The 22,516-nt window shown below is 32.8% G+C and overlaps 1 protein-coding gene across 3 annotated transcripts in view; it reads right to left on the reverse strand.

Moving 5' to 3' along the window:
- Positions 1 to 22,516, reverse strand: part of GRID2 (glutamate ionotropic receptor delta type subunit 2) — a gene marked incomplete at both ends in the record, with an annotated part of 1,503,481 nt that overhangs the window by 634,341 nt on the left and 846,624 nt on the right. For all 3 annotated transcript variants that reach the window (XM_081304511.1, XM_081304512.1, XM_081304510.1), the window contains one exon: positions 3,817 to 3,870. In XM_081304511.1, coding sequence (XP_081160637.1) covers positions 3,817 to 3,870 — 54 coding nt within the window. The remainder of the gene's footprint in view (positions 1 to 3,816; positions 3,871 to 22,516) is intronic.

Consider the following 22,516-nt stretch of genomic DNA (forward strand, 5'->3'; position numbering starts at 1 on the left):
AATATTATCAGGGATAAATGGGGACATAAAGTATTAAACAGTGTGCAGCTCTAAACAGTGCATATCTTCGTATCTGAATTTCTAACTTTTGTAGAACTTAAATAAAGTGCTAGGCCATCTGCTTTAGGGCCCTGAGGGGATGACAATACTTATGTGGAAAGGCTTCTCTAAGCTGGATCCAGTGATTGCAGGGAGGAGATAAGTAGCATTACCAAGTCCTAACATATGATTGATTGCACCATATGAGCTAGCACAGACTCTCATGATTATAGCACACTTAATGCAAATGAAAAAAAAAATATTGTTTTCAAGTTTCTACATCAATTTGTATCATGATGCATAATGCCAACTTTGATTTATAGCCCTGCTCTAAAAAACTATTGGTGCAATAAGATTAAATAAATATTTGCAACTGATTTTAAAATTAGCAACAAAATAATAGCTACAAAAGCCAAACTAGACAGATTCATATTCTCGGGGTTCAGTAGAAATGGGCATTTGCATGTTCTTTTTTTTAAAATTTTAATTAATTAATTTATTTGTTCTAATTTGTTATACATGACAACAGAACACATTTCAGTTCACGGTACACAAATGGAGCACAGTTTTTCATTTCTCTGGTTGTACACAAAGTAGAGTCACACGATTCGTGTCTTCTTACATGTACCTAGGGTAACGATGTCTATCTCATTCCACTGTTTTTCTTACCCCCATGCCCCATCCTTTTCCCTCCCTCCATTTGCCCTATCCAAAATTCCTCTATTCCTCCCCTGCTCCACCCCCACCCAAACCCCCATTATGGATCAGCATCCACATATCAGAGAAAACATTTGGCCTTTGTTTTGGGGGGGATTGTTTTACTTTCTTAGCATAATATTCTCCAATTCCATCCATCTACCTGAAGGCATTTGTGTGTTCTTGGGGGGCTTTTAAAGTATATTAGCTTCCTAGCAAATTTGAGGAAACCTTACTTTTACTTTTATGGGAACTAGAGTAAATGATGGTTCTTATATTACTAATGTGTATAAACAAGCATGTTAAAAAGTGTGTAAGAAGGGGTCAAGAGCCATTTTCTAAGGCAGATTTCAGAGAGACGCAGTAGCTGAATGGAATCATATGGAACTAAGAGTACTGACCTTGGATATGCCAGTGGGTAATAGTTTTTCTTGCAAACCTGGTCATTTTCTGAGTCTTTACTAGTTCAGATAAAAGTAATAACCAATGTAAATGGTGTGAGTTGTGAACATTGTGTTTTTCAAAGGCTAGGAAGTATTAACCTGCCCCAAAGAAACACCATGTTCAAGGACTAGAAAGTAGGACTGTGGGTGAAAAAGAGATAAAGCTTTCAATGACAATAAAAGTGAAGTTATAGTTATTTATAGTTCTAAGAATTTATAGAATAAAATGATACTTGAAGGAAAAGAACTGAATTCTTCTATGCTTGTAACATGAGCTATTTACCAGATAGATTTTTATTCTTATGCATGTTTTATTTTGTAAATACTTGCACAATTTAAATTGTGAAATATTCACTTAGATATTCACTTCCCAATATTTTATGAAATACTATTTAAGAATAAGTTTAACAAATTTAAGTTATAACCTTGATAGAAGAAAATATTTTTATTCTTCTTTCCATGTAATTTATCACCAATGAAACGGTCTACTTAGACAACACCTATATAATATGAAGAGGTAATTTTTTTTTTCTATAGCTTGACCCTTAAACAGTGAATAAATATCCACAATGTTCTGGTAGCTCTACTTGTTCTTACTTTAAGATTTAGTGTAAAAGCTAAATTGGACATGGGGGAAAAGATTAACTTAGGGATTCCCTCTGTAATCTTATCAAAAAAATAGAAGGGAATGGGCATTTCCATTGGATGACTATAAGCATTCATTTGTTTTGATTAATCTGTGTCTCCAAGAAGGCAAGAAGTCCTGTCTTCCTTTCCAGTCAGCTTTATTGACATGAACAAGTAAAATGACTCCAACTTCTTTGGCATCAGAAAATCTTCCCTGTCAGAGGATGGTTATGAGATAACAGGGATTAGGAAGTTTCTTTATGTTTAGAAAAGTATTCTAGATAATAATAAAACCAAAGATGAAAGCTAGTGGAATAAATGGCTACCACAGATTACAATTGAGGTAACAGAATTTAAAAAAAAAAAAAAAAACATGAGGAGAATTATCACAAATAACGTAAACCGACAACAAGTCCAGCTCTTGATTAGAAATCAGTTTTATATCTGATTATCACCACTTAATAGTTCTGCAATATCTGGTGAACTATTCGATTTCTCTGAGCCTTTGTTTCCTTGCCCAAAAAGAAAAATAAAGTATCTAGTGTGAAAAGCTATGAAGGTTTGCTGCATTCCCTTCCCTTTTGTTCTTCCCTCTATCATTAGGTTCAGATATTCTCGATGGAAAATTAAGAGGCATGAGAAAATTAGAAGGTATCAAAACGTCCCTGAAAAGCAGGGAAATTGCCTACACATCACATGGGTGAATCTCAGGACAACACATCTTAATTTGACACAAAAAGTGCAGTGACAAATCATAAAGATATAAATTTGGCAGACCAAAAACAAATTTGTAAGACATTTCCAGTGTCTTTACCCTGAGCTAAAAAGAACCACTCCATCAGTGAAGTGTTGTGTAGGAGAAACAACTTGAAACTGGAAACTATTTTTACTTTTATACATAAAAAGAGGCAAATCATTTATCTTTTATGACCCTGATCATCTCAATAACTTATGAATAATGTTTAGAATTCAATAAAGTAATGAGAGAGAGCAATCTGTGAACTTTAATAGGAAATGATCATTACTGTGATACCATTTATCATGTGTCATTTGTCAGGCACTGAGTTAGAGATTAGATAATATCTAATTTAATTTTTATTATGAACCTTTAAAGTAAATGTTATCATCATACTTATTGTATGAATGAATATACTGAAGTACAGGAAGATTATTTGTCCATGGAAACAGCTAACAAGTTTTATAGCCAGAATTGAACCTTTTTTTTTTTTTGAGACTGAAAAACCATAATTCTTACCCTAAAACAAATCATATAATTCTATAATTCTACAGATAGTAGCTATAGATAATAGATCGTCTTTATTCACAAGTGATAGGTATGATTGAATACTATGTCTTGTGAAGGGCAAATTCATGTGATCACATTATTTGTTCAGTGCTAATGTCATTGTTCTTTCTGATTCTGACTGGCAGGTGCTAACGGAAAGACTCATTTCACAAGACTCTTGGGTTGTAACATATTTTTAATCTTATGTATTATTTTGGCAAAAATAAAAAAAAATCACAAGGAATTTGACAAGTCTATGGATTTTTTAAAAATTGTATGTTATGAAAAGGGAAAAAATCTGTTCTGTGTTGATTCATATTCATATGCTGAACTATTTAATCCTCATGTAAGGGGGTGGATATAAAAGTTTTAGAAACAACATTAAAATATAAATGGAACACAAGCACTCCACTGGGAGGAATTCACTTTGCTTACAAAGAAGATCTGTACTTTTTATAAAGATGATCTCTGAGCAGGCACTATATGCCAACAGCAAAGCTAAAAGATACTCAGTGGGGGAGAATTTCTCCATTTATTTTATTCATATAAAGTCCTTTAGCATTTAAAAACTCTCCATTCTATTTTTATTTAACAGCATTCACTCAGTGCTGAAAGTTTACTTCATGTTCTGTTTCCTCCCAGAAATTCAAGGCTATAGGAAGTGTTGGAACTATATATATATGAAAAGAGGACACAGAGTTGACAATAAGGGTTAGTCGACTTTACCTCATTTATAATGATCCAGTGACAGTCAAAAGCAACCAAATTCGTTTCCACAACCTAGAATGGAAAACAAACCAGCTATCAGCATTAATCATGAAAAACAATCAAACTAAATGGAGATACTTTGTAAATGACACAAAATGAATCATACATTATTAGAAAGGCTTTTCTATTGAATTCAAGATGGAAAATCATGAGCAAAATACCGAAGAAACATTTGTGTTCAACAGGTAGATGTATTGTAGACTTGCTACACAAATTTAAAAATATAATTAATCAGAAGCCTTGATAAGGATAAATTGCAACTAAAAACTCTGAGTAATACTGCATTGTGATTTAACAGGAATAGAGTTCAAATCTCAATCACATTCCCCATTCCAACAAACTTTGATGGTTTTCTATTATCTATCTAACAAATATCTTAAGCATATCTCTCCCTAAAATCTGGCTCTAACTTAATATTTTATCTTCTGCTACTTCACTGAGTATATACTTGTTTGCTACTATTTTTGGTAAGTAAACTGCTCCCTGTTTTGAAAATTATTTGTTTTGCATATTTTCAGTAGATTCAATTCTAAAATTATCTGATAATAAAATACTAGAAGTAAAAGATTATATTAACATTAAGGTATGGGTAGGAAATCTTAGTAGCTATAAATCACTGATTACATAAAAAGTAAAGCAAATAACATATAGGTAGGAATCTTGGTTGATTAACTTTGAACATTTCTCTAAATTACCCTTGTTGTAGGCCAAAAATGTAAGGGGTGTGTGTGTGTGTATGTGTGTATACTGAGGATTGCATTTCTGTCAAGGTTTCTATTGTATCAATTCTTATAATACATAGTGTAAGACATGTTCTTACTATTTATATCATAGACATATAACAGGAAAAATTGCTTTGTAAGAAATTATTCTTTTATTTTTAGCAATAATAACTGAAGATATGATTTCAAATGAGGATGCATTCTAATAGCTAGCAAGGAGTTGTTATAAAGTGTTAATTGTATTTTGTTGGGTTTTCTTTGTCCTTTTGAAAAATGCCTACTGAAAAATGCACAGATCACAAAAAATACAATTGGATATATGACTGTTTTGTGATTTGATATTTTCTTAAAGTTAATATTTGCAGAATCTTTGTTTTCTAAATAGTTGCATAAATTTCATACTATTTCAACAGATATTATATTGGCTTCCATGATCTTACTGAAGTATATGGATAATGAATTATTAGAGAAGTGAGAATGTAGTATCAATTTTTAAGTTTGAACATTATTATTAGTTTTGAATTACATATATATTTAAATTATAGGGCAAATATAATATAGAAAATCTGACCCATGGCAAATTTTAATTTAATTAAAGAAAATAGAAAAGTTTTTACTTTGTATCAGTATTACTAAATCTCTGGTTCTAATTTTCTGATTTTTTTTTCCATTAATAGTTGTGAAAACACATCATCAATAATTATGAAGAATGGGGTTCCAGTTGTGGCTCCGTGGTAGAGCCCTTGCTAGCATGTGCAAGGCCCTGGGTTCAATCCTCAGCACCACATAAAAAGACATACAAATAAAGTAAAAGTATGGTGTCCATCTATAACTAAAAAAAAAAAAAATTAATGATTACGAACAAAGAAAAGCATTAGAAAATAAATGAGAACTCTACTAGAATTTTTAAAAGTATGATAAAAGAGATTCAGATAAGGGGAAAGTAGATCTTTGGATAAAATGGCAGGAAAAAAACTATAAATAAAATGAAGAAACAGGAAGAATTAAAAAGAAACAGAGCATGAAAGCCAAGCAATAGGTAACATAGATTTGAAAGTACTACAGAAACGACATTAGTGGTAGAGAAGTGTTGACTCAATTGAGTTTAAATTACACTTGTTTAGATAATCTGAACTATGGGGTCAGACTAAGCAAAATGAAAGCTATATGAACTCTACAATATTTATAGATATTAAGCAAGGAGCTGTCTTAAATGCCTTTGAACATGATTTCCTGTCCTCCCTTGCAGGGTACAACGGCATTTATGAAGCAGGGAATGATAACTTATTGGTGATTTATCTAGACAATAAAACATATTTCACACTTGGACTTTAAATAATCTTTCAGGTGAAAGAATGAAACTGTACCAAGAAACATAGCTTAATCTCATCTTTCAGTAAAGAAGAAACGTAAATATCTCGTTGAAGGCCATGATTCTACCCACTATACCACCTTCCCTCCTTTAGGGTTAGCAGAGAAATAATCTCCACTTTCTGTCTTTGGTTTTACTGAGGAATATTAAAATGTAAGGTATTTCAGCAGTATATATTTGAAACAAACAAAATTGTAAGGACATCACTGCAAATAAAAATAAATAAACTATATTCTTCTTGTTCCCAATTGGGAGCTCTTTACTATGGGTGGGCACCATGTGCATATGACCACTCAGTATGAGTAAGCTAAATTTCATCCATATGGCTCAATGTATATTTTAAAGAAAGGGCTGTTAAAGCTTTCATCAGGCTTTCAAATTCTCCTGTCTCTTACTAGGTCTCTGTGAGACTATTCTAAATTCATTAGTCCCAAATTTTCCCTCAAATTTAGGTTGCTCTAAGAACAAGCTAGTAGACTCAAAGTTTATGAGAAAAACTGGGCAATATGAACAGCATAACAGTTTGGATTCCCTTTAGTGTTTAAGCACAATTGGAGATTCATGTGGTAGAACCTGATAGATGATCACCAAAATTCCTTCTCTTCTTCTACTGGACACCAAGTTAGCCACATTTCCTGTCCTCCATTGCAAGGTAGAACTAAATACCATTGAGTCATAGCCCATAGAATGTAAGCAGAAGTGATATATGTCACTTCTACATCTGACCCATAAAAACTTCTCATCTACATATGTGTGTCTGCTATACCTTCCATCTTACTGAGAGTGTGACATCATGCCCAAAGACATTTTGGAGGTCACAATATTTCCAGTGTCTGGAGCAGACCCTTCTCCCCTATTCTCTTCTGTGGTAGTGTGCTTACATGAAATTAAACTCTTTTAGACTGAGACATTACTTTTGGTGTATATTTGTTAAATGAATTTAGCTACTTATCTAATGTAAAGCAGTTTTATTTATCTCAGTTTTGTACCTTTTTCCATATTTTTATTGGTGAATTATGATTATACATAATGGTGGGGTTTGTTATAAATCCATTCATGCATACAAAATAACAATACCATTCCCCACTAGTTCCTTTTCTCTCCCTTTCTCCCTTCTCCTGGGCCCTTTTCTCTACTGATCTCCCTTTGATTTTCATAAGAATCCTCACACAAAACTTTTTTCTTTTTCCTCTCTACCTTCCACATGTGAGGGAAAACATACGACCCTTGGCTACCTAAGTTTGGCTTATCTGGCTTACCATAATGTTCTCAAGTTCCATCCATTTTCCTGCAAATGACATGATTTCATTCTTCTTATGGACTGAATAAAACTCCATTGTGTATATATACTACATTTTCTTAATCCACTCATGCATTGATGGACATAGTTAGGTTATTGTGAATTGTGCTTATATAAACAAGGGTATACATGTATCCCTATAATATGCTGACTTTATGATAAATACCAAAGAGTGATATACTGGGTCATATGATAGTTCGATTCCTGGTCTTTGGAGGAAACTCCACCCTAATTTCCATTGTGTTCGTACTAAATTTCATCTTTGTAGCTTTTTCTATTCTTAGTATATTTCATAAAAGTACTCACTAGAGTAATTTTTAACTAATTATATAATTTTTATAAAGGCATGATTCTTAAATCATGTAGTACATGATGGCTTTTCAATGGATATTGAATATTCAAGACATTAATTTATTTATTTACAAGCACATTTTTTATATGGGGAAGGAATACAAATTCTACTAGAAAGATACTTAAAAATAAAAAGACATGTCATGTCCTTTTAATTATGTAACAGAGTATGTGCATTTATACAATATTTTGTGTGTGTGTGTATAAACTAAAACCTATGTAATATAGTAACACTGTGTCACTGTGTTTTAAAGAACCTGGAAACTTTCTGTTTGTAATGTTGTATACAGAAAGTTAATGCTTCCATTCATTATCTGAGAAATGTCCATTAAGAGAGGAATATAATTTCCTTAGGTCTAGGTTAACTTCTTCATGCATAACCAATAAGCTGGCATGAGTTCTGATTTTTTATAATTGAATGTTACTGAAAGTGAGCAATGTTAAAAAGCCACTAATTAAAAAGGTAACTGATATTAGTAATGGAAAGGAGCATTTGAAAAGGGGAATAAAAAGATGACAGGGAGTTCAATAGCCTAGACCTTGAAAATCCACTAGGCTTTCAGTTCTTTCATTTAAATGACTAACGTAGATGAAGTAGTGGGGAATACAAATATATAACTTCAGAGAGATTAAAACAGTAGAATTAAAGAAAAGATAAAAAGAAGTGATATGTTGTTTATCCTTCTCACATATTATTAAATTGATCTAATGTATAGTGAACATTCTTAGGAAAGACATTCTTAAATAAAATGAAATTCTGAGCTCTGAGGTTAAGAGACAAAAGACAACTAGCTACTGTGAAGACCAAAGCAATTATTTTAATATTGTTAAATATTATTTTAATATTTCATTTTGTTATTATTTTAATATTGTTAGTAATAATAACAACCCTTTTCCCCTTGATAACACTTAAGCAAATAACACTTAAGCAAACCTAAGTCATGTTGTACCAAACTAGGATGGAATTGTGTATTGTAGAAATTATTTTAAGACACCTTACAAAAGCCTTTCTATTTATTCCCACAACTGTGTTAGACCTGAAAGAGGGGACATAGGTAAAAAAAGGTAGGAAAAGAAATCTAAGCAGCACATTTCCTATTTTACTAGTAATCATTTAAAATCAATGAAAGGGATTTAGCAATTTGATTAAAATTTTGCCTTTTGTGTTTTGTTTCTCTTGGAATCTCTTTCATAATAAGCACATCATTGTTATAGCTCTTTGGCATCACTGTGTGGATTCTGAAAAACATTCTGCAAGTTAGCAACCACTAGTTGTGTTTTTAAAGTCAAAATTTCAAGAAGTTTTAGATCTTAATGAAATCATGAAGGAACTAAAGTAATATAATATTTATTACCACAATGAATAAGAAAAACTTCCCAGAAGGTCAGGTTATGTTTGGGCTGCCAAAAGATAATAGGAAATCAGTAAGGAAAACAATAACAACAACCATAAGTGAGGACTCCAGTATGCTTGGTTTTCAAAATAACAGTAGAAATGAAGTATGGATTTTTCAAATATTTTCTGCCTCTTATCACTTTATTTTCTTATATTATTTGACATGTGTACATTGATAGTGTAAAAAAGGCATGCAGCTAATTCTATTTTTATATATAGTTATGTGACTGGAACAAATGAGACCATCCCACCTCCCAAAAAACTGAGTTTACTTTAAGGGAATTTAGCAAAAATAGGGGGAAAAATCAAGTCCTGTCAGGAAGACAAGCGATGAGTAAGGACAGACCATCTGTCACTGGCAGGAACTTTAGAACTTCTGAATCTTAAGAAAAGCCTGACAATTTATCACCATGTCTTCTATCATTCGTTTTCAGATCTTTAGATGTGCTAAATATAAGATGATCCGAAGCACAGAAATCAACCATAGAGCCAGAGCATGTATTATACTGGTAATAAATGTGCAACAGTTCCTACAAGTGCAGAGGACAATTTAATTGACTAAACAATAACTGCAACATGCCGTTTTTCACTCAGCCTTGTGGCTCAACTAAATTAAGCTTGTTCCCTTTGCAGGATGTACTAAGGATTACACGTTTATGCAAAGGTTTCCAGTGTTCTGTGCATCTGCAGCAGCAAAGATATCAGGTGTTTGCTTCCCTGTTCCTACCTGTTCCAAATTGTCAAGTGGCAGGCCTAGGGAGAAGACACCAGCAGCTCTTCTGGATCAAGTGACCAGAGAAATATTAAAGAGCTCCTCCCTTCCTGGCTCCTCACCTATAGCAATACTGTAGCTTATATCAGTCTTTCAAGAACTGTACGGAACACTACTACTGCAAATAGTGAATATTCTATAAACAAATTGATTTAGAAATACTAGGTTAAACAAAGTTAAGCAAATGTCCTGACTGCATCACTCTCCAAAGGGTTTAGCATGTTAACATCAATGTAGAAACATAATTAACCAAAATGTGACAATAATATGTAACATTTTATACAATAATATGGTAAAATATAAAGCTATGGATTTATACGCATGATCTTTAAAGTCAGAGTCTCCATTTTTTGTAGTGTGACTTAGAGGAAATGACCAACCCTCTAAGCCTCAGTTTCTTCATTTGTCAATAGGAATAAGGTTAGTGCTCACATAATAAAATCATAATGAGGCTTAAATGAGATAATGACACACAGCAAACTCTCAATAAATATAAACTCTTTTGTACTTTAACTTATGTAATGCATAGAACTCTAGGAGAAGATAATTGGAAGGTATCAATCCCACATGGATTTGACCACAGAAACCATTTTTCCCATTGCAAATCTCATGGGATTAGTACATTTTAGAAAGTGTAAACTAGGACCTATGTTACATCAGCCACACATTTCTAAAAGTTGTACAATTTTATTCAAATATTACAAGAGATTTTGTAATTTTAAAATGATGGTCCCACAATAATCCTACAGAAAATATTTCAACAAAACAAAAACAAAAGATTACTATATTTTATGTAAGGCCCCATATGTAACAGTTCTGAACAAATGGTGGAAATTGTTTTTCTTCCATTTTAATTTTTATTTTACTAGGTAAACAAATAAGACAATAACCAAATTACTGTGTTCTCTCTGATAAGGTATTGAAAGGGGTTATGTAATATATAGCATTTATTTTGTTTAATGTATTTTTAGCAAGGGATTCATGGATTTATAGCACAAACTACATCCATTTGCCTGAGCAATGTGTATTAACACAGAGTTTGCTTTAAAAAACAACAACAGTATACAATGCAAATAAATATTACAAATATTACAAATCAGTGACAATACAAAGCTTTACTCTCCTTAAGGTACAGCAGACATGTAGATAACCCAGGTTTCACTTTGATTGATAGTTTTCTCTACCAAGTGTTTCTGTTGTGGCTATTGTTATTTTTCTTCTCACTAGGAGAACTGAAGTAATGGTATAGGGAGACACTGGAGTATTATCTACATAGATTCCATTTTAAAATCTCAAGACTATCCAGCAGATGGCATCAGTAAACCCTCATGCTGATACTGGGCAGCAGGGGAATATTCTGAACCCACAGTCTTGTTTGCATTTCCCCTTGAGCTCAGCATGGATCCCCAACTCTCTTCTGTTCTTATCCAAGCAGCCACTATCTGCCATCCCACTCTGTGCCTTTTGCTTTAGAATCTCTGCTCTGATCTTCCAGCTGGAAGACCACGAATACACTTCCATCCAAATCCTCATGCTCTTGCTGCCAAAGTTATTTCATAAACGGATATGCTAGATTTATTGTTACTGCTGTGCAGTTGGGTCTTCCCACACCCCCTGGGAGATGGAAATATGCCACTACTGAGATTTGGCCAACACTATGCTACCCAGCTATGTTTCTTAATGTGTAAAAATGGGCACTAATGTAAGAAAATAGAGACTCTGTGTCTGTCATATGGCATAGACTCCTGTTTCCTGTATTATTGAACAAAGATTAAACAATGATTAAAAGTAAATTCATAATTTCAATACTTTGATGGGAATAGAAATAAAGACTTGATAATTATTGTTAGTTCAAGGGACCTCTGTGCTACTATTTTTAATTCTTTGTGAATTTTTTGGCATTGATATTTTTTTAAATTTTTTTATCTGTGTTTTTGCTTTTTTAGATGTTTGCTATGGTATAAAAGGTGCAGTATGTCAATACAATTTTTTAAAAGTACTGTTTGTTGAAGGACAACTCATCCCTTGCCTGCTTTGCCATATCCTTTTTTTTTTTTTTTTTTTTTGGGTGGCACTAGGGATTGAACCCACAGCCTTATACAGGCAAGGCAAACACTCTACCAACTGAGCTATATCTTCAATCCACTCAGGTATGTTGGCTTTTGGCACTACTAAGAAAAGTTATTAAAATATTTATTTTATTTTATTTTTAAATAGCTAAGTGACTTTTGGCAGAATAAATTAGTTCTTACGTGTGACTGGCAAAAAAAAAAAAATGAGAATAAGTCCTTAGTTGGATTTTGATTAGAGCTTAAGATGATGATTTCGGCCCATTGGCACTTAACTGCTGATATTATGAACTAAGGCTTTCTTGCTATCTTGAAGCAAATAAGGAAAACAAAGAGGCTCTGAAAGAGATGTCTATTGATTACATATAAATGCAACATATGGCCCTTCATAGCTGAGAATTTTTCATGCTTTTGCTTTGGTTCTTTTGATTTCTTCTCTATCCCCTCCTGGACTGCTTTCACATTCATAGTCCACATGTATAGGTCTCTGCATAACTGTCAGTTAAGAGAACATGACTCCCATGATCACCACATGTCAATCACTTACCCTTTTCACCACTTACTCCCCTCCCCAGTCTTAATTTATACACTTACTGTTTCTTTCTAGGCTGAGCTTACCAATAGGAAGGACTTCATTTGGACCTCTGGTCTAGCCCCTTACAATAACAAGTAACATATGATACAGGGTTTCAGTAAAACTACTGCCAGGGACAAGGCAGATTTTCATTAAATACTGTTTATTAAAAAAAAAAAAAGACAACCATGGAGCCTTAACTCATGTTTCTTTTCACATCTGTTGATAACCCTACTTCATCTACTATTAAAACCAATTTGATAAACTAATATGGAAAGGAAGTCATTAGACGAAACAATTTCAAAAATTAAATAATCAGAAAATAAATAAGTTCCCATTTTATCAAGAGAGGCTTGCTTTCTTGATTATTTACATGGTAATGAAGTACAGAAGTGTTAGATTCAAAATCTCTAAAGTCAAATACATGAGGTCTTGAAGCCTAAGGTACTAGGAAAAGAACATAGAATTTAAGTGGGTTTGATTTCAAATCCTGAGCAACTGGATATGTCACTTACTCTGAGTCTGTTTCCTGATGATCTGAATGACACATTCTTCATGGGTGGAGAGTGAGGACTAAATGGCTAAATGTATCTTAAGCATCTAGGACGTAATGATTGGTAAAAAAATCACTCCTGTCTCTGCAGTGTTTTCAACAGCATTCATTAGTGGCCACGGACATATTTATTCTATTCAGTAAATGTTTACTAATGTTTATCATTTATATCAATGATAATAATATGCAAGCTAATATTTATTATTTATTATGTGCTAGGCACTTCGTAATTATATAATATATATGTGTGTATACATTCTCACACACATATGTAAAATACACATTATATGGATACTTTAATAAAATTATAAATGAATATATGTGTTGAAATTAGTTAATCATTATATCAAATTGCTCCTACTTATAAGTGTATGTGTGTGTTTGTGTGTGTGGGGGTGGGGGGTATACTTGGTGATTAGCCAGAGAAACAGTTATCTGCTTTTAGTCTTTTCATCACAACAAAACTTTCCATTGTGACCATAGAAGGAAGGCTCAATGATTCTGGAGGAGAAATTGGACACTTGATTCTTAGGTATTATGCCAATAAGGGAATTAAGCATCTAGTTTCTGCAGGTAGGCACTTAATTGGTTTATTACTGTTATACTCAAAGTCTTTCCATAGCTTGGTTGTACCCTGCATTATAAATGACTCATCATTGATGAAGCTACAATGGAAGCTGATTATTACTCTTTAAAAGACATTCATCATTCAATACTTCTGTTATCTTTAGGCTTTTCCAATATTACATTGGGCCCTTGCTTTCTAGAATGTCAAGAGTGGTATTAAAGGTTGCTGATTTTAGAATCAAAAGACTTCACAAGGAAAAACAGTATATCAAAACTAATAGGGCCTTTGGAATACTAAGTATCCAAAGGGAAAAAATAGAGAAATGCAAAGTGTGAGCTTTCCAGGGGCATCTTCCTAAAGACTGGAGTTTGTCATTTGCACAGTATTTAAACTCATTGAAAGCATGACCCATGAGACTTTTACTGAAGTAAAACGCAATCTTTGAGGTTTTGGGGATTTCTAAACTACTTCAATCATTTGTTCCATAAAAAAGCAGCCTAGTGGACTACTGTAAAAAATACTCTTAATGGTGTTGGACTTGACAGCAATGGATACTTTCCAGAATTCCAAGCAACTGACTACCCGTCTGTGCTATTTCACTATCGTGTGAAATACAAACTACCTTTTCTTACCATTGACAAATCACCTTATGGTGTTAGAACTGTGTTTAGTAACAAAATGTCAGTTGAAACTGAGGCACCAACTGCTAACTGCTCAAACAAATGTCATTTGCAGAATAGAATTACGGTGTTTGAAAAAAGTAACCCATGCTATGATCACACAAGGCAGGCATACTTAAAAACATCTTATACATTCTACTGACCATAAACCTCTTGGTAAATTCTTTTTCTGAGTTATTAAAAAAATTCACATGTATATTTATCTGTCAATATTTGTAATTACATGCTTTCTATAAAATGACTAGTTAGCCCGAACTCCATTCAAACATTTTAGAATTCATCATTTCATCACTTTTGCAAATGGAACACATAACTGTGTTTTGGGTGTCATTGAAAAGTTATGACTTTCATCCCCTACTGGATGCCTAATGTTGACCATGAATTTCTTTTTCTTTTCTTTTCCTGTATACAGTTATGCTCCTCCCCCATTCTCCAAGGCACTGACATTCAACCTGCAACTAGCTCTACTAGCCCATCTTCTAACAGCATCACAAGCAACTTTGTTTTCTATATAAACATAACATGGGTAACATTCTGTTGAAGAAGAAATGGCTTCAAGTCCCCTTATTCCTGCCCCTCCTAAACTACAAGCAAAGCAAAGCAAAACAGTTTTCATTTAAAGAACAAGAGCTAACCTTTATTGAATGTGTATTACATAACAAGAACAGTGGTGAACTCCTTTCATTATTTAGGTCTCACAACAACCCTTTGAAGGTAGTTGCTATTATTTTCTCTATTTTGCAAATGAATACACACCTCCTGTCTTTATTCCCCCCACTCTCATCATAGTTAAGAAGGATTGATCCTTTGAAATCAAGCCCTGGTTCCCTTTCTTCTATAGACAACAGGGAATCATGAGTTATCTACAGGCTCCTTACATATTTGCCAATTGGGATGTAGGCTTCCTTCTCCCTAATACACAACCTTTCAGTAAACTTGTCTTTACAGACAGTCTCCTCAAATATTGCTTTCTCTTTTTCCACATACCACATTCACACCTTAATCTTTCTGGCATCTGTCTACAACCTCCTGCACCTCTTCACTTGGCTGGCCTCTGAGTGTCTTTTAGGACTCCACTGAGGTATTATCATTATCATCTCTAAGAAGTCTTCCATGATTCTAACATGCTGTGCTATAAATGTGGATAAGTACCACCACCGGTACACGCACATAATAATATTTTAATTACCTTTTTATTTTTCTACATTCTCCTACACACCAAAGTTTTCTAAGACAGGGATTATGGTCTGCCAATTTTTAAATTCCAAACAATTAACTCAGCCTGACTCAGTATTTGTTTGCTGGATGAAAGCAATCATGTTGTAAGGTCACTGTGTACAAACCCCCATAGCCCATGTTAACTACCTGCAGGTGAAAACACTTTTCAGCATATTGGCATATACAAATTCAAGAGCTCCTGTCTTTTGTTTTCTTTCCCTGAGGACTTTCTCCAGCTTTTTTGGTCAGATAAAAATATAAGTAGCTAGAAATAGAAGGATGTTAGAATTGCTGGAGGTTAACTCTCAACCGATGGGGACGGAAGGAAGTGACTAAATGTCTCTTTCCCCATTCTCTAGTGCAGTGATTCTGAGTGGATAAGGTCTGTATACATTCAGATATAAATTCCTTAAATCATATGGTGCTTACTTGTTTCTCCAGGAAAATCCTCCAGAATCCATTCAAGGACCATTAGAAACTGACTTTTCAAGAACAAACATGCACAGAAAAGGCTGCCTCTTGTATTCACTGACCTTTAGACATCCCAAGCTCAAAAGCCCCTGCGCAGAACATAATTTAATTAAAAAAACCAATAAGTTGTGTTGAGTACTTGCAATGTACTAGATCCAGTGCTAGCTACTGTGTTGCTCCAATAAGCAAGGCTGATGTGGTCCCTGTTCTAAGTGAGCTTTGAACCTGGCTCCACTGGATGCTTACCAGGAATATGTAAAGTATATTAACATCTACCAGTCTACGTGCAACCATCCGGCAGAAAACACAAAGGGCATGTACCTGCCTCCCTAGAAGGAAATTCAAAAACCTTGCTAAGAAAGAATACTGATTCTAAGCCTATTGTTCAAAAACAACGTATTCAAAGTAAACTTCTTGAAATGTACTGAAGTGTTGGTATTTATATCTCAATCATCTCAACACAAATCATAGCTCCTTACAAATTATTTTGATCACACATACTTTCCATTTGGTGTGATTGTTTTAGCTATTTTGCTGCTGTGACTAAACAACCCAACCAAAGCAATTTCAGGGGAAGAAAAGTTTAATTCAGGGCTCACATTTTCAGAAGTCTTAATCCACAGAAGGCCAACTCCATTCCTTGGGGATTTGGGGAAGGCAGAATATCATGAAAGAAGAGTGTGGCAGAGGAAAGCAGCTCACATGGTGATCAGAAGGCAGAGACAGAGAGAAAAACTCTTCTCTCCAGATACAAAATATGTACCCCAGAGCCAGGCCCCCAATGAACCACTTCCTCCAGCCACACCTCACCTGCCCCCCGTCACAACTCAATTAATCGCATCAGGGATCAATTCACTGATTAGGTTAAGACTATAACCAATCATTTCTCCTCCAAACCTTCCTACATTGTGTCACACGTGAGCTTTTTGGGGACTTTTCACATCCGAACCATAACAGTGATGTATAATTACTTATAAAGTTTAAATTTTCAGAATTTGGAAACATGAATATTTTTACTCTCAATTTTTTGTTTTTATTTTTTCATCACAAGTGATAAGGTCTGTCTTCAGTAGAGGGTACCAATCTTGAAATATGTCACTGAATTTGCCTGTCCTTCATTTCTTAGATGCCATTCCAAGTTCAAAAGTAGGAATCAGTCCAGCAAAGCTGTTAAATGTGTTATAACTTGTTTCAACTAACTCCAGGCAGAAAAAGAAAAGAAAAAAATATATTCTGAAAATTAAAGTACATATTTCTGCCCTTTAGTCATCTTTGTCTTTGAGAATTACTCTGCATAAGGAATTACAGAACGGGCTAAGGTGTGTTTCTGTCACGAGAGTTGAGACCATACATGGTGTGTGGTACAATCATGGTCTATAGTCAAAGGGTCGACTGGAGACAGGTACCAGGACATTCTTGGTCCATTTTAAAGAGTATATAACAATTTTGAATCTCTCATATGTTTCATAGTTTACTTAAGTAAAATTTCATAGTTAGCACAATTATACCATTTACTCAGGTCAGAATATAAAAGCAAGCAATCTCTTCTTTAATAATAATCTCTTCTCTTCTTTCCCTTAGGCCCCATAAGATGAGAGAACAGCTACAACTCTGAACACCATGCGTTTTTCTCCATATCAAATTTTGAAAACAGTCATAAAGCAGACTGATTGATAACCTTTAAAAGCCTTTCTTAGAAGATGACTTGATGACAGAAGTATTAGAAGATTGTCTTTAAGAGCCTTTTGATAGTACTTATTCTTGTGAGAATTAAGGACAAGGACATACTTGAAGTAAATATCATTCTGTGGGCTGATCATCACCATCTTTGAAATGAAGTGATCTTTTTTATTTTCTTTTGTTTTTTGATTTGCTATTTTTGTTTGTTTTATAGACATTGCTATAACAGAGTTTTTTTAAAATATATATATATATATTCCCTGCTATGGATTAACTCATTGTGGCAGGTGGTGGTTTAGTTTAATATGTGAGCTTTTGTGGACACATTTCACTTTGACTAGCAATATGATTTACAGTGTGAGAGGTCCAAATAGTTTTCATATCAATGGGAAATTCCTTTCTTATTACCTGCTCATCTATTGAGAAAATCAAGAAGACACACTGAGTTTTATCATTTATTATATATTCTAAACAACTCACTAAAGTGTTTATCATTCAAGTTTCTCATTTAATATTTTAAAAGGTAATTAATGTATTTGTTAGAGAAAACCATCTTTTACTCCAGAGAAAACTTTTGCCCTTTAATAAGACTTTGATTTTCAAGTTCCTTGGGTGAGTTATAAAAAATATTTTAAATAGAAAATTTTCTGTTGTTGGTGCCTCGTTTTGTTAAAAAATGAAGTGGTAATAAAGTTATATAGAGAGTTTCTAAATAAATTACTATTTCTCCCTTCCAAAATCATGGTTAAGACGCTATTCCTAACAATAACAACACTACCAACTTAAACATTATACAATAACCATTGAATCTTAAAACATAGACTCTAAAGGGCAGAATATTTGTGCTATAGAGGGATGTTAGAAGGTATTAAAAAGAATGCTCATGAAGAAGGTGAATAAGGTATAAGGAAAAACTTGTTGGCATTTTCCAGAATACAGTGGAGAGATAAACCTTTTTAAAATTATTATTATTAAATAAAATATATTTAATATAAATATTTTAAAACTTATTTTTTAGTTTTAGGTGGAAACAATATCTTTATTTTACATTTATTTGGTGCTAAGGATTGAACCCAGTGCCTCATGAATGCTAGGCGAACACTCTACCACTGAGCCACAACCCCAGCCCCTTAATATAAATTTTGAATAAATGAAAAGCATAGATTGTTAATTTTATACAAATAGTTACATATTCCTTGACACAATGAACTGATATGCCAAGGCAGCTTAGGCTTTAACAAAAACATATTGGGATATAGAGGAAAATTAGCCAAATATGGATATGACAAAAAGAAATCTAAATAATGTTTTTTACAGTTATTTTCAGTATAATTTTTAAAATAATATTTTAAAAATATTTCTGGTATTTAAGTGTTAGTGATTTATAATAATTACTTTGTATAAATTAAAGTCATTCAAAATTAAAATTCGCCAAGTGTGGTTTTGCACACCTGTCATCCCCATGGCTCAAGCATCTGAGGCAGAGGATCCCAAGTTCAAAGTCAGTCTCAGAAATGTAGCAAGGCCCTAAGCAACTTAGAGTGACCGGATCTCAAAATTAAAAATAAAAAGGACTGAGGATGTTACTCACTAGTTAAGTACACCTGGGTTTAATCCCCAGTACCAATAATAATAATAACAATATAATTTTTAAATCATCACATGGGCTCAGTTATGATCAATAGATTAATGTTTCTACTTATGACAACCATAAGAAACATTTTAGAGACATGTGGGCTAAAAGGAACATAGCTGGCTATTATAGTTCCAATTCTAATGGGAAGAACAAGGCAAGCAACATTTCTTACAACACAGCTGCATTCTTTACAGTCTTTTTTTTTTTTTTTTTGGTCATGGAATAATACTATCAAGCAACTTGAAGATTATATTTGGTGTTGCTAGAGGTTTATTTTTAGAAATATGTATTAAAATCTTAATTTAAAATATCTACTGTTTAATCTATCTAGTTTTCTTAAATTTAATTTTGTATCTATATTAAATATATATATATATATATATATATATATATATATATATATATACACATATATATATATATATATAATTAACTTTCTTTAAACTTAATCATAGTTGTAATTGTACCAGATCATTCTCAGCTTATAAGTACCTGAAATCAATAAATATTAAAATTCATTTCCAGGTAAACATTCTTCAAATTATTTTGCATGTTTTCTGATTTTTGTCTTAATAAAAATTGCAATTTAAAAAGAAAATTGGAATGGTATTTCATTACACTTAAAATTATTTTTTCACTTTCTTTTGCTAAAACATACTTTTTTAAAAAAAAAAAATAAGGTATTGCCAGGTGGTGTGGCACACACCTATAATCCCAGTGACTTGAGAGGCTGAGGCAGGAAGATTGCAAGTTCAAAGCCAGTCTTAGCAATTTAGCAAGGCCCTAAGCAAATTAGTAAGACCCTGTCTCAAAAAAAAAAAAAAAAAAAAAAGGAAAAGAAAAAGAAAAAGAAATGGGGATGTAGCTCAGTTTAGCAAGGCCCTAAGCAAATTAGTAAGACCCTGTCTCAAAAAAAAAAAAAAAAAAAAGAAAAGAAAAGAATAGAAATGGGGATGTAGCTCAGTGGTTAAGCACACTTTGGTTTGATCCTCAATACCAAAAGAATAAAAATAAAAGAAAGGTCACTATTAATTATATCAAAAACCAATTTCAATGAATATTGCAATTAAAAATCAAGAGAAAAAGAAAAAATAGACCAAATGATGAAACAGCTTCAAAGTAGAAGTTTATGTCATGTTGCTAAATGTTGAATATTCTCTACATACTGTTATTGGAAAATCCATCTCGTTAGCTTTAAATGTGACTTTAAGAAAGTTCAACATTTGGGGACTGAGGTTGTGGCTCAGTGGTAGCACACTTGCTTGGCATGTATGTGGTTCTCACTCACAGGTTCAATTCTCAGCACTGAGTATAAATAAATAAAATGAAGATCTATCAACAACTAAAAAATAATATATTAAAAAAAAGAAAGTTCAACATTTCAAATGGAAAAATGTTCTTGGGGGCAAAGTAAAGAACATTTTTAAGGTTTAGAGTTTGATATGATTTGAAACCCCAAATACACCAAATATTTGCTATTTGAAATCTAAAATAAGATTGAATTCATCAGGTGGTTCATGAAAATGTCAAAGGCCATTCAGTCTGCCAAATGTCTGAAGGGAATATGAAGCCAGTGAGTATTAGATAAAGAATAAGTTCTTCATTGACAGCTGAACCAAATCCTCTTGATTATGTCAATGACTTTTCCAATTTATTGAAATCAATAGTGGTTATTGAGACATAGTTTAATCAAATGCAGATATCCATATAAAATTTTAAAATTATGAACAAAAAGCCTATGTAAAGATACTAGAGTTTGTTTTTGTGTTGATAAAAACAAAACAGAAGTACTAGACTCTTCCCTGAAGATATTTTGTATGAGGGAACAAATAATGATATAAAGAGAATGAAAGTCTTGAGCACTCTAATCTATGCTAGTTAGAAATTTAACACAAAAGAGGTGCAAAGTTAATTTGAACAAATTTGAACTTCAGTAGTCCTAAGTATGCTCAACCAAAGAGGGCAACACAAATGAACAGCAACAAGACTTGTGTTGTTCTAAGTTCAAAAAGACATCACAATGTGAGAAAACAAAAACACTGGCTTTTCTATTTCATTATTCATTTCAAAAGATACTGCTTTTAAATAACCTAAAATGGGAATAGTTACAAGTTTTAAATATTGGCAATAAGTAGTGGTATTTGAAAATTCCAAATAAGAAATAATATGTCTAAACATGATGGAAATGTTAGCTCTTTTCTACTTTTTATAACTAAATCTCAAGGAAAGAAAATCATTATTTGAAATCAATGGCTAGTTCATTAAAGTAGTAGCACAAAATAAGATGATTCTATGAAAGTTCACATTAAACAAATAGGGCCTCCTTGAGACTAGAAAAACATATTTGCATGATCACTCTCATAGTTGAAAAGTGTTTGTCCCTCCAAAATTCATATATTAAAATCTAATCTCTAAGCTGATGGTATTGGAAGGTGGAGCCTTTAGGAGTTAATAGGTCAGTAGGACAGAGCCTTTATGACAGGGAGAAGTGTCCTGATAAATGATGCATGTGGAGTATAATTCTCTTTTGCCCTTCTACCATGCAAGGACACCTAGGAAGTACCATTTTTGAAGCAGAGAGATAGGCTCTCACCAATCACGACATGTTCTACACTAACTTCTGACCTTGGACTTCTCAACTTCTGGAACTGTGAGTGATAAATTTCAATTGTTTATGAATTACTTTGCCTATGCTATATTTGTTATAACAGTACAAATGGGCAGTCATGTTAATGATGAAACTGAATATGAATTTACTTATAAATATTTTAAAACTGTACTGATAACTTTGTATAAGAAATGATTTCATAAGCTACATTCACATTGACCATGTTAGTATATTAAGATACCAATAGGAAAAGCAGTATGAAAATATTATTTTTAAAATATTTTTGAAAAATACCAAGAGGCAACTAAAACAAAACAAAACAAAAATTGAGGACAGCTTCTCAGGAGTGAGAAGAGAGTATAGGCAGGAATAGAGAAACAACTACTGTTATTCATATTAGTTCTTTGATACTCATTTTTTTTACTGTGCACAAGTCAAATCTTTATAAAATTTAGACGTGTCATTAAAAATCAAGTGTACACTCTTTACACTATTATCAAAAGGAAAATTTTTTTAATTACCTATAAGGAAATCTAAGCAAAATATTTTCTATATAATTTTTGTTAAAATATTTAAAAACCATGCTAAAGTGTAATTAATATCTACAGTTTTAAATCCTGTCCTTTTCAAAGTACCATACTTCATGTTTATATTTGAATATTAAATATGTCTCTCATGGTATGTAAGT

This window comes from Spermophilus citellus, assembly GCF_964194105.1.
Source record: "Spermophilus citellus genome assembly, chromosome: 8".
NCBI lineage: Eukaryota > Metazoa > Chordata > Mammalia > Rodentia > Sciuridae > Spermophilus > Spermophilus citellus.